Consider the following 16,357-nt stretch of genomic DNA (forward strand, 5'->3'; position numbering starts at 1 on the left):
AAACATTAAAGTCAGGAAACATAAATGCTGAAGTAATGAAATCTGGTTCTGGGCCCACCAGTACCAGAGAGAAATTAGACTACTTGATACAGTCCAGCACAGGCCAATATGGTGAGGAAGAGACTGAAGCATCTCTGCTACGAAGAAGAGCTGAGACTCTTTTGCCTGGAGGTAAGAAGGCTCAGGGGATCTTATCAATGTGAATGAATATTGTACAAGGATGGTGTATGAGACAGAGCCAGGCTCTTTTCAGCAGTGCCCAGTGACAAGACCAGAGGCAATGGGCATAAACTGAAACAGGAGGCTCCCTCTGAGCATCAGAAGACAGGTTTTTACTGACACAGGTTGCCCAGAGCAGCTGTGGAGTCTCACTCCCTGAAGATTAAAAACCCATGTGGATATGATCCTTGGCAACCTGCCCTACATGGCCCTGCCTGTCTTGTGGACAAGACAGCCTCCTGAGGTCCCTGACTACCTCAACCACTCTGTGATTGTGTGAAGAAGTTAGATGTGAAAGCAGGTAACTTTTTGCAAATGTGAACAACCATGCATTTTAAATACTCATATAATTTGTCAACCATGTTTTCTCCAAAGCCACATGTTAAAAAAAAACAAAAACAAAAAAGTAATGCATACAATGGACAAAAATGATATTAAAAAAATACTCAGTAAGTTACCAATGTATCTATTCAAACCCAACAATATTAACTGTTATTAATACAGGTAATACAGAATCAATATCAAATACTCAAGATTTTAAAGAGAAAAGTCCCCATACTCAACTAGTTCAATGATCCTAAATATAACATGTTTTCATTCTGTCTAAAATACTGCAATATGGATTAAACAATGTTAAATAATATGAAAGATATTGTTAAATATCTTGATAAATAAAAATATTTAACAAAGATTTGTCAGTGCTATTTGGTAAACACTTTAAATTTCCCAGAGTAAGCTTTAACAGCTATTGCTTTCCAAGACTTTCACACCACCTAAATAGCAGCCAGAGTTTTGTATTTTCACACTTCAACACATAATGTGGGGAATGGTCTTCAATGTTTGATGAGTTAATAAACAATATTAATATATAGGTATGAGATGCTGTGCACATATAGGGAGTTTTATAAAGAAGTTTCTTTCTCCACTCTGTTGCCAAATAGATTATCACCTTCCCATCTAACATATTAAATGAAAAAATTAATGATGCTTTATCACTGGCAGAACAATTTCTGCAGCTCACATAATTTAGTGTTCTATTCCCTCTTCCTTTCCTGGTGTTTAGTAAAGTGTGAAAACCCCAACAGTGTTTTTTCATCGTTAAAAGACAGCTAAAGAATCTCTTTCCTCTGATGAGTCATCTGTTCAATTACAATAGATTTTCAATCTCTTCATAGAATTCACTAAAATCAGGGCATACTATAAAGAGTAAATGGGAACAATATTTAGGCATGGCATGACTGGATTTGCCTTCTTTCCATATGAAAACTGGCCAAAGATGGTGGTAGGAAAATTAAGAGATATGATACAAAGCATATGGCTGTCAAAATTCAGGCAATGTGTTCTTCCACTGCAAAGTCAGCAACCTACCAAAAACAAATGCCAGTTTAATTTATTGTGATTATGCTACGTAGTAAACAAGTTTTGTGATGTAGTTAAATAATTAAAAAAAACCCACACTAATTTCATTCAATTTCCCAAGAAAGAACTCCGTGTTGCAGCTTATGCCTAAACTCCAAAGATTCTTCAATATGCACTGAGTAACTAATGACATATAAGGCAGCTTAATTCAAAACTGAAAATAGCATTTTATATCTTACTTACATTTTGTTGGTAAGTTGTTCCAAAAACATAAGCTGCATTCAATTTAGTTTGGGTATCAGGACAAAGCTGAATAAAACATAATTATAATTAGGTTAATTCAAAGGCATTGTCTTCTCATGTGAAAAATATTTACAAGCACTTATGTATTAAGAGTTCTCACAAAAGATTTTTTTTTTATTTTTTAATAACAGAAGGATTTATTTTGGGGTCAACACAATTATTTATTTCACTAACACTGATGTGCTTAAAATGCTGGTTAAATGCTTGTATAGTATTTTTCAGTTCCGTCACTGAAATCTGTGGACAGCATCATCCAAACAGGCAAGAATAATCTTTCTGTGGACTGAATGTTCAGTGCACTGTATTGCCTCAAGCTCAATCAGAGGCTTCTGCTAAATTCAAGAATCCCATAAGAAAAGAAGTCCACATTCACACAGCCTTGTTTCTCTTAAGCTGGCATTCTCAGAGAATCAAAGCTATAGCAAATAATAGATTAAAAAAAAAATTTAATACAACTCTTTTATTTTCAACAAAGAACAGCAGATTCAGCTGAATCCAGAAAAAAAATGGTCCAAAATCTAATGGGAGGCCAGAGCCATTTTCCCAAAATGGGAATGAAGTCTAAATTTGCATAAAACACAATTCTATTAGTGTGAAACAGAAATTCTGGGAATTGCTACAATTATGCACTGAGACCACTTTAGCACTGTGATGTCTTATCATCATGCACAATCTATTACATTAAAGGAGGCTTTGAATAGAAAAGCTATTCCTTTCCCATTGGCTCTTGATACCTGTTAAAAACTTTGCCCAATAAATGTGTCCCAATAAACCTAAACTTTGATGTCAGAATATGTAAGTTTCTATGCATAGTACCTGTCTTAGTAACCTGTTCTCTTAAACACTAGTTTTCCTTAAAACTGGAGACACAGACACAAGATGGCTCATCCTGAGGCAATAACAAAGTAAATCCTGAATGTCAGCTGTTCTTCTATAGACACTGAAATGTTTGAAGTGATGTGCTCCAACAGAAAAGGAACCAACAATTCCCAATTGTTCTTGCTAGTGTTCCTATTGTTGTCTGTCTAGGGAAATAGTGAGGAGTGCCTAGATCACCACTGGACTGCTAAACAAATTCTATTCTGTAATATGCTGCAGCTGCCCTTTGTTCTCTCTGATAGACTAATTACTACTGCACTTTCTAATTGCTGCTTACTTGCATTTTTCACAGCCTAACTGCACAGTGTGGTACTGCTGAAGTAGAATGTCTGTGTCCCTGAAATGTGAGGGTGTAGTGGCCAAGGGTACTTCCAGCCATACTCCCCCTTTCTATGTAAAGTCTCCCACCATTTATTTATAACTTTCTGTTATGAAAAAAGCACATGCTGGTCATAGTGTACATTTTATATTTAAAACATAAAGAAATAAGCAAGCAAAAAAATCCCAAGACAATGCAAAGAAAATGATGTAGATCAGCTTTCCTACCTCCCTTGACAGTGACATAACCACTGATTTGACCGTCACCCCCATGATGTGTGCAAATAGCTGACAGCATCTAATGGGGACATACTCATAGCATCATCTATAAACACATGTGGACACAGAGCTAAAGAATACACTTTTCTCAACAAGAAAAAGAGGTTTAATAACAAACTACACATGAGCAACTATGCTGAATGGAAGACAGAGATAGCTGGCTCTAAATGATTAACACTATTTTCCAGAGCTTTCCAATATGCCAAATTTATACTGGTCCAAAGGATGAAGGCAGTGTTGATGAATTTATACTTCTGATCTTGTAGAGACAATTGTGAGCAAGAATAAAGAGCTGTCTTCCCTAACCTAGTGCTACAGTTATGAACTGTCATTAGTGTAATAACCAAACTCTAGGCTTTTGTCTTAATTTGGCTAAAGGTACTCGGAACATTGTGTTAGCAAGCGAAGATAACTATAATCAAACATACCTGTAAGAGACCTCCTTCCAAACTTTGCCACTTAAGAAAGTTTCCTGCTGCATCAAATGAGGCTGCAATAAATTTCAGCTTTACATCCTGTTGATGAAAAAAAAGACAAAAACCAATGAAACTTCCCTGAAGTGAACATACACATTTTAGAGACTGCTGTCTAATTGATGTTTCCTAAAACTTTCAGCACAATCCTTAATTTTTTTGCCCTTTTGATTTTGTTTTTAATTTTGGGTTTGGTAGTTTACTTTTTTATAAAAACATACCTTTCTTCTACAGCTTCAGTGGTGACATGGAAAAAATTCCAAAGGAACTTCTACATATGTAGATATGCCCTAACCTAATCAGGAATCTAAGCAGATTTCTAATGTATACAATGCTGGAATCTAGAGGGCTTCCAGGACCCTTCTGTGTTAGGAGGAACAACAAGTATTTTAGTTATCAAAACAACTGCTACATTGCAACTGTTTATTTTAAAACATAGCCTTGTAGAATATGGCTGAAAAAGGCATAATAATTTTATTTTTGAGTCAATAAGAAAACTCTAGATAAATCTGGCCATATAACTGACAAACAGGTTATCACTAGTACTATTTTCTGTGATTAGCTGAACTCGAATAACCTATTTCAGTTATTTTATTTTACAACTAATTTGGAAAAATAAATCACTTCACTGTTTGATTTACTATCTGATTTCTTCATAAAAACGTGCCAATTAACAAACTACTTAAGCAGCTCATCCCTTCCAGGGATGGATATCTGGCTTTGTTAACATTATTTTGCTCACCTCTTTTTTTTTCCATAATTCACTGCAGTAAGAGGAAAAGGCTGGAATAATACATGGAATCCACCTCTGATAAAATCAGCTTTTAGAGATTTGTAACAGAAATATTACAAATAAATTGAGTAGGGGGAGAAATGTATGTGTAAGCATCAGAAAGTGTTAAACACCACATAACAGTGATGGAGAACACTGTTCTCAGCTACAGAGCAGATAAATGGGTTGTGATAAAATCTGGCACAGACAACTTGTCAGCAAAAGACCCAGCACTCTGGCACACCAGAAGGGTGGCAGTAAAGATACAGCACATGACATTTACCTCTCTTTCTCACATGAGCTCACCATGAAATCTGACAAAAGGGTGTACATATTTTAAAAAATGTCAAAGATCAACTCTGCCTCAGATTTATGAAGATGGAAGTACACAAGACTCTGAAGCAAAAGACTGTCAAAACAACTATGAACTCCTAAGGTGTCTAAAAGGTTTGTCCAATTTTACCACTGCCAATCCAGACCCTTGGGGACACAATGAACACTTAAAAGCTGAAATCCTTTGTTCTTTGTGGCCTGGTCAGACCACACAGTCAAGCACATCTTGGCCTTATGAGAATGTGGGTATGAGCAGTGTAAGCAAAGGAAGAGACCAGGCATTATTTTAGGTAAATATCACCTTCCTCTTCCCTAAGGTCTCACACTGAGTTTTGTTACACTAACTGCCTAAAATTTACCTTTAGTACAGTCACATCTATAATAAATCTAAACGTTTTATGTGATTATGTCCTCTTCCTAATAGATGCTTCCCTATGTCTACCACCCAACACCTACCTTATCTGTTCCCTTAAAAGTGAAAGCTGTAGGAAAATGATTTTTCTCAAGCACTTGGGATGCTAATCCTGGTTGGTCACCATAAAACAGCCATGGAAGATTATGCCTCCTGAAAAGAATTACAATGTTTTCTCTAAAGAAACATAATATTTTTCATCAAAGAACATGTAGAATAATAATTTCCATACAAAGCTATTAGAGACCAAAAGTTATGGAAAAGGCAACTTACCAGTAGGGTATTGAATGAATGACGCCTACCCTTGCTGTACTGACAAAAATATACTGAAACAAACCACAGGCATCAGTACTTGAAGAGCTCAATGAGTTCATATTCATCACACACATATTTCCAAGAGCTTGGCATGCTGTTAGATTAGAGTACAACTGCAGTGGAGAAACACAAGAACACAGAAAAAAAGTATTTAATTACCCCTCCCTTTTGTGAGGCAGTTATAAAATTAAAGTTATTTTTAAGAAGCCACTCCTAAGCCTTTGTGTTCACTTGAAAGTAATTTCATTTTGTCAACACCTACTATTTTCTTCCATGTATTCAGGTACCATATTTTTATATATCTGCAGATGGCAGCATGAAATCAATACTCTCACTTTTTCAGCTTATTTTAGTTGCATCTGCTAGATGGTAAAAAAGTGACAGAAATGTCAAAATCTGCACTTGGAAAACAAAGTAAGAATCAAAATGTTTAATACTACTAGACTGTATGGCAAAGATTACTCCTTCAAAAACCTCAGACTGACAACTATAGATGCATGTAGTGTAAGTATTTTACATACATCTTCAGTTTCATGTACCTTGTTTAATTTTGGTAAACACACCAGTGCCAAGTGGTAAGCAGAGGTGACACCTGGCATCTGTGGGCAGGGGTCATTGCACTGGTATTAACTTGACACCTCCTTACCCCCATTTGTGTGGGTCAGACCAGCAGCTGCTCATCTCATGGAGGCAGCACCTCTGAATGGCTGAGCAGGGTGAGGCAGACAAACAGGATAAACTGATGCCAGTGATAAAGAATGGGACCAGTGGAAGAATACATCTCAGAGCTGTGTGTATGAGATGGTGACAGGAGCAGCTGCAAAGGTGATCTGGGAAAATTTTGAACAAAAGTCTGCTGAAATACTGACTGAGAGAACCCCTGCCAGCCTGGGAACATGGCCTGGGAGTCTGAAACATCCTTGAGAAGTACAGCTGGGTACCTGAACTTCAAAGACCTCTTGAGATACCATCAATAAGCACAAATCCAAGGAATTGTAACAGCAACCTATCATCTGGAAAGATAAAAAAGAGTCTAGACGAGGGTTAGGGTTTAGAAGAGGGAAAACATGCCAAAAGAGTAGGAATAGGCAACTGCTATTAATGGCTGTACATGACAAAGTAGAAGAACAGTCTGGAAGAAACAAAGACTAGCCTGAGATATAAAATGTTGTCATCTATTGGCTGCTCCAGGTGGTGCTGCCCTACACCACCTCATGTGTCTCTGATATAAAAGCTACTTTTTACCCAAAATGGAGAGTGAATCTGTCCCTGCCTCTCATCTCTCTCTCAATCTCTAGACACAGAGGGAGTCCCCTTCACCAACTTTTCTATGAGCTCTCCTAGGCAAGTTACCAGACTGTGGCTAGGGATGCCTGACTGCCTCCAAATTCTGCAATGCTGATGATCATCTTTGAAGTGAAACTTCATCTGTCATCAGTTTTGAGGCCCCACTCCTCAGAGTGGTTTCTTGAGTACTGTATTGGTACTATTTGGAATAATACACACATATGGCTAATTCATCATAAGCGCCTTTGCTGCTTTCCTAGTGATCATTTTGTAGCAACCTGTAATATTGAAATGTATGCCTGCTGCTACTGTTGACTGCTGCTACCACTGCAGTACATATATACACTTGCTTTACTAATCATAACTCTGCTCACTTTACCAGTAATAACTTGCAGTAATCTCTAATAAAAAAAAAATGTAGGAAATAAGACTCCATGTACTCGTGCATTATGGAATCCTGCAAATCCTTACTGTGATCTTTAGAGACTTCTTGACCAGGTAATCCTTTGGGTTGTGACAGATAGTAGAACCTGAGAAGTTAAAATCTGATCTTCAGGAGAGCAATACAGAAGGAAAATGAGAATGTGTGATAACAGAATTGGTAAAAGGGAGGCAGAGGCACATGCCCTTCACAAGTGTCTGTGACTGTTGCCGTAGCCACTCTTTCACTCATGGTTACTGTCACCCAGAGCAACAAAATGGTAAATAACACTTGCATACAGAAAGCAAAGTAAAGCTAAAAAGGGTGGTTCCATGGTTATGAATAACTGAAAATCAACTAAGAGGTAAAGAGCAGGTACCAGTAAATACTGGATATGCTCATTTATATCCAACAATATGGATAGCAGGTCACATAAGACCGAATATTTAAGGATTTTTTTCTTTAACACCATTCATCTTGTGAAAATTCCAACACTATAGACTTGCATTAATATTGATTAGCCCTCAATATTTCTATGCATTCTGTATATATAGTTATTTCTTTTCTATTCTCATCTCAAAATAAAATTATTTAAAAATAAGCAAGGTAAGTTCCAAATATAAAAGTGACATACTTTTACAGAGTACCATTCTGTATAAAAAAGCAAACTGTAAACATTAATGAAACTCACCCAACAGGCAAAGGCTGAGGACTGAAGGTTTTTCAGAAACCATGCTGATGCCAGTGTTATACCCTGTAAATAAGGAACTTTTTCACTGTCTTTGTTCACAACAACTCCTACATAATGTAACAGTCTGGAAAACTATGTCAGCTACAAGATGCTACTTATTTTTTTCTAAGACTGTTCTGTCATTTGTAAATATCTCAGTCTAACAATATCAGTTCAAAACTTAACCATAATGCAATAATTTCTTTCACTTCACTAAATTAGACAAAGTATACAGGAAAAGAGCTGAAATATTTAAGCTTTGAATATGGATTCTGTGATGCAGAAGTTTTCTTTACCACACAAGGGAAGTACTAACAATTTCAAGGGTAAGATGTTGACTTGATGAAAAATCTAACTCAGGACCAAATTTGCCAAATTAATTAGTTCCTCCTTTTTATAATCTCCTTTTTATAACTACTACATTGGGACTACACATAGCCTTTATACATACTGTAAACAATTGAAAAGACATTTTCAGTAACATATTACTTAGAAGATGGCATTTTCAGGAAGCAAATGAATGTCTGATATCTGAAAAACTGAAGACTGCTTTTCACTTTCTTTCAAGTGGTAGCTTTTAACATCAACTCATTTAGGAGCCAAATACATTTTTTAGCCACACAGCATATCGTGAATTCAGAACTACTTGGAAAATGGTCCTAACTTTGATCAGATTTCACATTTAATGAAAGTTCATTAGCTAAAACAATGAAAAGCTTCAAGCTTGTCAGTAGACCATATTTTCATTCATTAGCCAATTCAAGGAGTTCAGCAATTTCGTAGACAATCTCAAACTTTATAGGTGCCCATTTTCTTCTGTAAGCTTTAAGATCAAGCAGTAAACCCAAACCTTGTATTTTTTTTCACATGTTTTACACAAATACAAATTTTATATAGTAAAAAAGTCCAGAGGCACTCATGGTCTCTTCAGCATGTTTTTGTGATACAAGAGTAAGCTGTAAATGCACACAATTAATACAAAAGGTAACGTGCTACTAGTTTTGATACTAAAGCAATGTAAATTACTTCCCTTTTTCAGTTTCCAAAATGGCAAGAATTTTTAAAAGCTTACTCCATTATAACAATGCTTGCTTAGTGTCTATACCTGCACTCTATCTTGATGCAAATGACCTTGCCATCACTGGGATCAGACAAAACAAAAGGGAATTTGAAATATTTCCTGAAAGTAAGTAATGAGAAAGCTTAAAAGTGTTTTAGAATAAATACACTTACTAGCTGTGCAAAACGAACAGCTGCAACTCCCTTTGGGGGTAAGCCTTCATGAGCCAAGAAACACAACCCCCCAGTCTGAAAGAAATAAAAGAATAAAAAAATATTAATAAGATATTGATACACTTGTCAAAATAACTTTTCTTTTTCTGAACTTCAATACAATAACCATTCTTCTACTTACTAGAATGTTTGGGCTGTTGCAGTCACAAGACTTGCTTACTTGGATGAATGTCTTTTCACATCTTACACACCTGTGGATCACAAACATCAAGAAAGAACTTAAAATGTAATTAAGTATGATATTTAGTTCTCAGAGAAAGCTGATTACATAGCATGCCCAGGAACAGCATCAGCAACTTCACTAGTTTGAACTGAAATTCAAAAGTGATTACTGATTTGTTTCTACTATCAGTGAAGTAGAAAATAAATCAAATAATAGTTTATCAGAGTAAGAATTCTCTTCTGCTTCCAAGCCAAAGCCTTCTTTTTAGTCACATGAAAGCAAGACAAAAAAACCAAGCTGCTGGCCATATAAGGACTTCAGTGAGCTCAAAACACAGTGGGTTTGATACAGGGTTTCCAATTCCCTGCCTTCAAAACTGTGATCCCAAAGACACAATCTGTGCCTCAGGAATATTCCATTTCAACCAGCATGACATGTCCAAATTTATCATCAAAAAAGGCAAAGAGCACCCACCTGGTTCCTGATGCATCTGAAGCAGAGAAGGACTGCTCACTTCCATTACAATGCATGCACAATGCTTCATCAAGCAAAACACCATCGATGCTTCTTTCCACTAAGCAGAAAAGAAAAGCAACTCTGATAAAACTGCCTGATGCAGTGTCACACAGTTCAAGATAAATGAGAAAAAATGCAGCATCTGTGCAGATCTAAAATAAATTCAAAGAGTTTATTTTGAAAAAATCAAGACCACAACATGAAAATAACATCCACTATAAATGCACATTCATGCATGTATGTATGTGTGCACTGCTTATAGCTGTGCACATGCAGTTTAGTTTTAAATGTGAAATGCAACATTTCCTGTCTAATTTGGCCGTTCCTCTTTTATTTATTCTGAAAACAAAGGCCTCACTGCAAAGCAAAAATTCAAAACAACAAGTTTGCAAATTACTGGGGAAAAAAATTACATTTCATCTGAAATGATTCATGGAAATGTCACAATTTCCAAGTTTCAAAACTGCATCTTCCACCAACTATATCACCTGGCAAGAGATTTCAAACCTAATTATTAAAAAAAAACCAAAGAGAATAAAAAAAATACAGTACTAATGTTCTTCCTGCATGTCAAATTACAGAATCAGCTTTGTTCTCAATATTTTACCATAAAGGCCTGGAATGTATTTTTTAACTCTGATAAAGTTTAAAGTAGAAGAGTGGTATCCAGTGTTTTCCAGATTCCTAGGAAAATTTAAAATTATTGATCTGGAAAACAGTGATTCTCCAATATACTCTGTTAGAAATACAACCAAAGTAGACATTTGGAATACTTATTCAGAGAATTACAGGCATTCCACATCTTTGAAAATAAGGAAACCTAGAGGTCCCAAGAGCTTTTATGTTTTACACCACTGATGAAAACTGTACTTTTGCTCTTATGTTTCTACCACGCAAAATAAGCAAAAATCCATTTAACTTAAACACTAAATTTAACATTATTTTTCTATCTACTGAAAGTCATCTGCAACTCCTAGAGAGCATCAGGTAAGAAGCACAGGTATAGGGAAGCACATCTCAGAAAGTCACAGGTACAAGTGTCTCAGGGAGGCATGAAATCCACTGACACTAATGCGCAGCCATTTGCTTGATTTGCTCAGCCTGTTCTCTTCCACCTACTCATGCAGGTGTAATTCCTTTACTGCTCTTTATACTTCAAAACATTGTAATGTTTTTATAGTCTATATTGACATTGTTTTTATTCCAACTTTAATTACTCCATCCATTGCCAAAGAGCTTGAAGGAAGTGATACACCAGTATTCATTTATAGAATGTTTGCATAATAGTTTTTATTGCAATGAGCAATGGTACAGATTTATCTGTTGTCTTTCATGACAATTAAGATCAAGATCAATGTTGAATTTTTACATTAGATAAGAAAACATGTAAAATTTTCTTTCTTACTGAACAGAAGAGCATATCTTAGTAAACTCAAATAGCTAAACCAAGTGTTATAATCTCATAATTGGCATACGTTTTTTACCTAATATTTCATTACTGGGGCATTTGCAATTTCCTTTTGAAGTCAGGCCTTTGGGGCAAGTAATACAATTCCATCCATCTTGAGTAACTCCACTCTAAAATAAAATATAAAATTATTAGAATTTTCAAAAGTATAGAGATCACCCAGTATCTGTGAAGAATGCCTTATCCAGCCTTTAATTACTAGAAAATGTGTTCAGATAAAACATCGATAACATTCATGAAGCTTTTAAAGATAAAAAAAGGCTAAACAATCTGGCAAAAGCAATTTCTAGCAGACACACAAAAAAAGTTAAGCTCTTCCAAACCTGTCAGCTTACATCCTTCAGGAAAAATGAAAAGTAGAATGTTTAAAAAGAGGTAAAGAATAAACATAATAATGCATAAACAAACATTTTGCATATAAATTGAATATTGCAAATGCATATAAATACACAGAAGTAATGGAAATGGAAGAGTTCTAAGTGAAGCAGCTTTTATAATTGTTTGGAATTTTGTACCTACCCAGACAGTTCACATCTACACTTATTTTACACTATGAAGTAAATGCATTACAGATAAAAACCACGGAGGAAGTTGAAGGATGAACTCTCATCCTCAAGTGCTACTGATGTTACTCCCTTCTCCACTATGATCACTTTACCTTTGCAAAAGCCTTGGCAGTAGATCAAAGGCAAATGCCACCCTTGCAGGAAAGAGGAAAAACCAGCAAAAGATCACAACATGAAAGGGTATGTGCCAAAGTCTTTGTCTAACACAGCAAGAAGATGGAAAGAAAAGGGAAATTACCTACTAAGCCCATTAGCCACTGAACACCTAACTCAGTCAAGTAAGCTGCTCTCCTGAGAGTTTTTCTATAGCTATTGAAGAGAAAGAAGTATTCAGGAAGGCTTCACTCTCAAGAGTTGATTTGATGGAAAAATACATTTTTTTGCTTGCTACAGTGGGAAAAATCTGGTTTAGCCTGGTGTCTCTGGATCAATGCTGAGATTGTGACACAAAATTGTAATTTAATTTGTCAAGGAAGGTCAGAAGAACTGATCAAACTATAAATATAATTAAAGTAACGTAGTAGGAGCAGCTCATTTTGAAGCAAGAAGATGAAATATTGTGGATTTTGAAGACACAGCCTAAATATTACAATATTTAATAGTATTTCCATAAATAATTAATATATAAATTAAGATATCTTTGAGCTGAAAAGCATCTTCAGCATTGTACAGTTGTGCTCTCTGGACAAGGTCAAAGCAGAGAAGATAAGGAGTGGAAGGAACTTAAACACTTAAAAAATTCTTATTTTGTCTGTGGGGTCAAATTTGTAATGAAAAAAGCAAAATAATAGAAATAGACAACTCTAAATTGGAAAAAAATACTGCATGTAAGCAGGGTCTTAAAATTACCAATCAAAGACTATTACACAAAAATATTTTAAATTAATGAAAAGTAACTTGCAGTCAGGATAAAATTTAAAATTGGAAAACCCATAATGGTTATGATTAGTATTCTATTATTGTGGCAAACATGAAACATTAAATACTTACCATATTTTCTGGGCATTTTTCACAAGTAACAGAGAACCCATCATTACTAGAAACCATCCTGTATCCTGGCTCACATTCACAGGAACTGCCTGAAGAAAAAAAACCAAATGCACTTTTAATCCATATAGAACTGACTGGTTGTAACAGAATACTAAGAACAATTACTATTGTTCTCAAGAGATCAAGATGGATTATTAGATAGACACATAAAATACTTGAGTGAGAGGTGAATGAAAATAATCTTTTTAAAGAATGCCCATGCTACAGTTTGCACACAGATGTTTTAGGAGAATGTTACAAGGCTGACCTGCCAGGGTGGAACAGAGACACAGAGCTTGTATTTTGTGGGGTTTTCAATTAAACCAAATTTTACCTGTTGGTCTGTAATAATCTCTCCATCTAAATCTTGCCACAGCCTTTCCTCTCTACAACACCAGTATTAAATGTTTGTATACAGTTTTTATTTTTTCAATTTGAAGTCAGTCCTAAAACCAAAATGTGTTCCTATGAAAAGGTTTTTCAAAATATAACTGTTGTATGAAAAGTTGTTTTAAACTCAAGGCTTTAAAAATCGTGCATGGGGACCAAGGTTTATATTGAATGGTTTTCAGTGACTGAACACAATATACTTAACATTTCGTACAAAATTAAACACTATTTTTATGGCATAGTATAACGCCCACCTGCTAGTGCTCAACAACCATTTTTTTTAGAAACTTTTCCTGTCTCAGTGTCATGAATTTCTCTCTCTACTTTTAAACACATACCACAAACTGAAATTGATTACATCTACTAATAAACTGTTTTTATCGTTTAAGCTTATTGACCTATGCAGGCAAAAATAATGTGAAATTCTGTAGAAAGTTTTATAACTTTAAAGTACATTCTAACGAGACCAACTGTACAGAAACATTTGTCAAAGTGATCAAACACTTCTACTTAATTCTAAAGAAGAAAAAGCCCACTTGATTAGATCAATTAAAAGTTTGAGTTGTGACACTCACAGTGACAATACCTGGATTTTTAGGCATATCACCTGAAAGCAGAATCCAGGCTGATGAGCTAGCCATGGAATGTATAGGCAATCACAAGTGGAATTCAGCCAAGATGCAAACAGCACTGAGCAGTACCTACCTACACTGCTCCAGTCAGATCTGCAGGAAAAAATAAACCCTTGACCTCCCCTTGGAATTTTCCTCTCCTTGAAGCCCTTTATTTAGAGGAAGGTTCAGCCTAAAAAGGAGCTGTGGATCTAGACACCCACATTATCAGGAGATCTGAAAACAAATAGTGTATTTTTTTGCAGTAAGTGAACTGTGGGATTAGTCTTTAGGGCAGCATGGTGGTGGTGAAGGTGAGCAGCTTTCACTCAGCAGCTGTGGACGGAGCCCTGCACATCACTGCTTCCCACTGCAGTACCAGCTCTGGAGAGAGATGTTCGTGGGTCTTAAGTCTCAAATCACACACACCAGGGAACTCCCACTCTTGTTGGACTGTGTATTTTATGAAAGATGAATCCTTTAATAACTCTTTATGCCCTAAAGAAAGTAGCCAACGGTCTGTATTTCCCATTTAGCACTGTCAGGCTGTGCTGTATCTGCTGCAAGGTCCCGTGTGGGACTTGGACTAGCAGAGGCACAGCCTGAGGATCTGACACTTGGTATCTCAGACATTCAGGTCTGACTAGGAGTTCCTAGTTACAGAAGTGTTCGAGAACATAAATTCAGGGTCCTGTAGAATTTTACAGATGAACAATGCAAATACAATATAATGCCTGAGGTAAAAAAGGTTATTAGAAAAAGGCTGAACGTCATTTCTCTGAGCTGTATCTCCGATACATCACAGCTGTGCTGGGGCCTCTCAGGGATCCTGGCCCTTTCGCGGCTTTCCCAGACCTGTTTCAGGCTGCGGCTGTTTTACCGCCACAGCCCGAGCCCGAGTGCGCAGCTCCCGCTGCTGGCGGCGGATTCAGCGCGGAGCCGCCCGAGCCCCGCCTCCCCCATCGCTCACCGCCGGCGCTCTGCCGCTCGTGGGCCCCGCAGGGCGCGCAGGCCAGGCGGGAGCTGTCGAAGTAGTGGTCGGCGCCGCAGTCGGCGGGGCGCTGGAGCGGGAGGGAGAAGCCGCGGGCGGGGGGCAGCGCCGCCGACACCGCCATGAGCAGCGCGGCGGCGGCCATGGCCCCGCGGCCCCGCGTCGCCATGGCCACCGCGCGCCCGCCCGCGCGCGCCGATTGGCCAGAGCCGCGCGTACGGCGAGCGCCGGGGGCCCGCCGCCGCAACACGCGAAGCGTCCGCGGGGCGCGGCAGCCCGAGTTTATGTGCTTGGTCTAATCAGAGTTTTGTTCGTCTTGTGCGAGACCAGGAGCGAGAAACGAGGGGACACCGAGGCCTGGTTTGCACTTTCCGGTACCTCGTCTCTAGAATTAGTGCACAGTGTATCATCCCAATGGAACACGTGTTTGTAATTGAAGTGGTAACTAGGTGAAAACACAAAATGCCTAGAGCAATGGATGCTCAGCCAGTGTTACTCCCCGTACCTTTTACACAACTCTTGTTCATATCCCACAGAAGCACAGAATGAGTCCGGCTGGAAAGGACCACAGAGGGCCATCTGGTGCAACCTCCCTGCTCAAGCAGCGCCATCACAGAGCACATGGCACAGCACTGCCACCCGAGTTCTTGAATATCTCCAGTGAGAGAGACTCCACAGCCTCTCTGAGCAGCCTGTTCCAGTGCACCTGCACAGGAAAGTTCTTCATGCTCAGGTGGAACCTTCTGTGCATGTTTCTGCCTGTTGCCTTTTGTCTCACTCCCTCAGATGTTACCAAAACTTTGCAAGACACTGTGTCCCAGATTTTAGTTATTTCTCATTGTCCCTCTCCTGCGTGCTAATTGCCTAACTATTATGATTTTCGACATTAGCATGTTTTATTTCTCATTGGCTTTATTGGTTGGCTCAACAACTGTTAAAAGGTTTAGTTTATGTTTTCAAGTCGAATTACCTGTCTCCAGGCTCACGTTCATTTCTCATTGGCTTTATTGGTTGGCTCAACAACTGTTAAAAGGTTTAGTTTATGACCTGTCTCCAGGCTCACGTTAATGTAAATTCGACCGTGTAAAGATGCAACTTTTTACGCCACAGTCACACCGATCTGTCCCTGCACAGATCCATCAGTATACAGCCACAGTCACACCGATCTGTCACTGCACAGCTGCCTCAGGTCTACTCTGACGGAGACCGCACACGCGCCTCCAAGGCACA

At 37.8% G+C, this 16,357-nt stretch overlaps 1 protein-coding gene across 1 annotated transcript in view; it reads right to left on the reverse strand.

Annotated features, from left to right (window-relative positions):
- TMEM67 (transmembrane protein 67) overlaps positions 1-15,272 on the reverse strand; it is a 32,265-nt gene extending 16,993 nt beyond the window's left edge. The window contains exons 1-11 of the mRNA XM_041464525.1: positions 15,107-15,272; positions 13,097-13,185; positions 11,557-11,650; positions 10,031-10,130; positions 9,515-9,584; positions 9,334-9,408; positions 8,062-8,124; positions 5,621-5,775; positions 5,392-5,500; positions 3,786-3,872; positions 1,822-1,887 (exon numbers count right to left, since the gene is read on the reverse strand). Coding sequence (XP_041320459.1) covers positions 1,822-1,887; positions 3,786-3,872; positions 5,392-5,500; positions 5,621-5,775; positions 8,062-8,124; positions 9,334-9,408; positions 9,515-9,584; positions 10,031-10,130; positions 11,557-11,650; positions 13,097-13,185; positions 15,107-15,272 — 1,074 coding nt within the window. The remainder of the gene's footprint in view (positions 1-1,821; positions 1,888-3,785; positions 3,873-5,391; positions 5,501-5,620; positions 5,776-8,061; positions 8,125-9,333; positions 9,409-9,514; positions 9,585-10,030; positions 10,131-11,556; positions 11,651-13,096; positions 13,186-15,106) is intronic.
- Positions 15,273-16,357: the final 1,085 nt, after the last annotated feature.

The sequence above is a fragment of the Pyrgilauda ruficollis genome, unplaced genomic scaffold (genome assembly GCF_017590135.1).
Source record: "Pyrgilauda ruficollis isolate IOZ18807 unplaced genomic scaffold, ASM1759013v1 scaffold18, whole genome shotgun sequence".
Classification (NCBI taxonomy): Eukaryota; Metazoa; Chordata; class Aves; order Passeriformes; family Passeridae; genus Pyrgilauda; species Pyrgilauda ruficollis.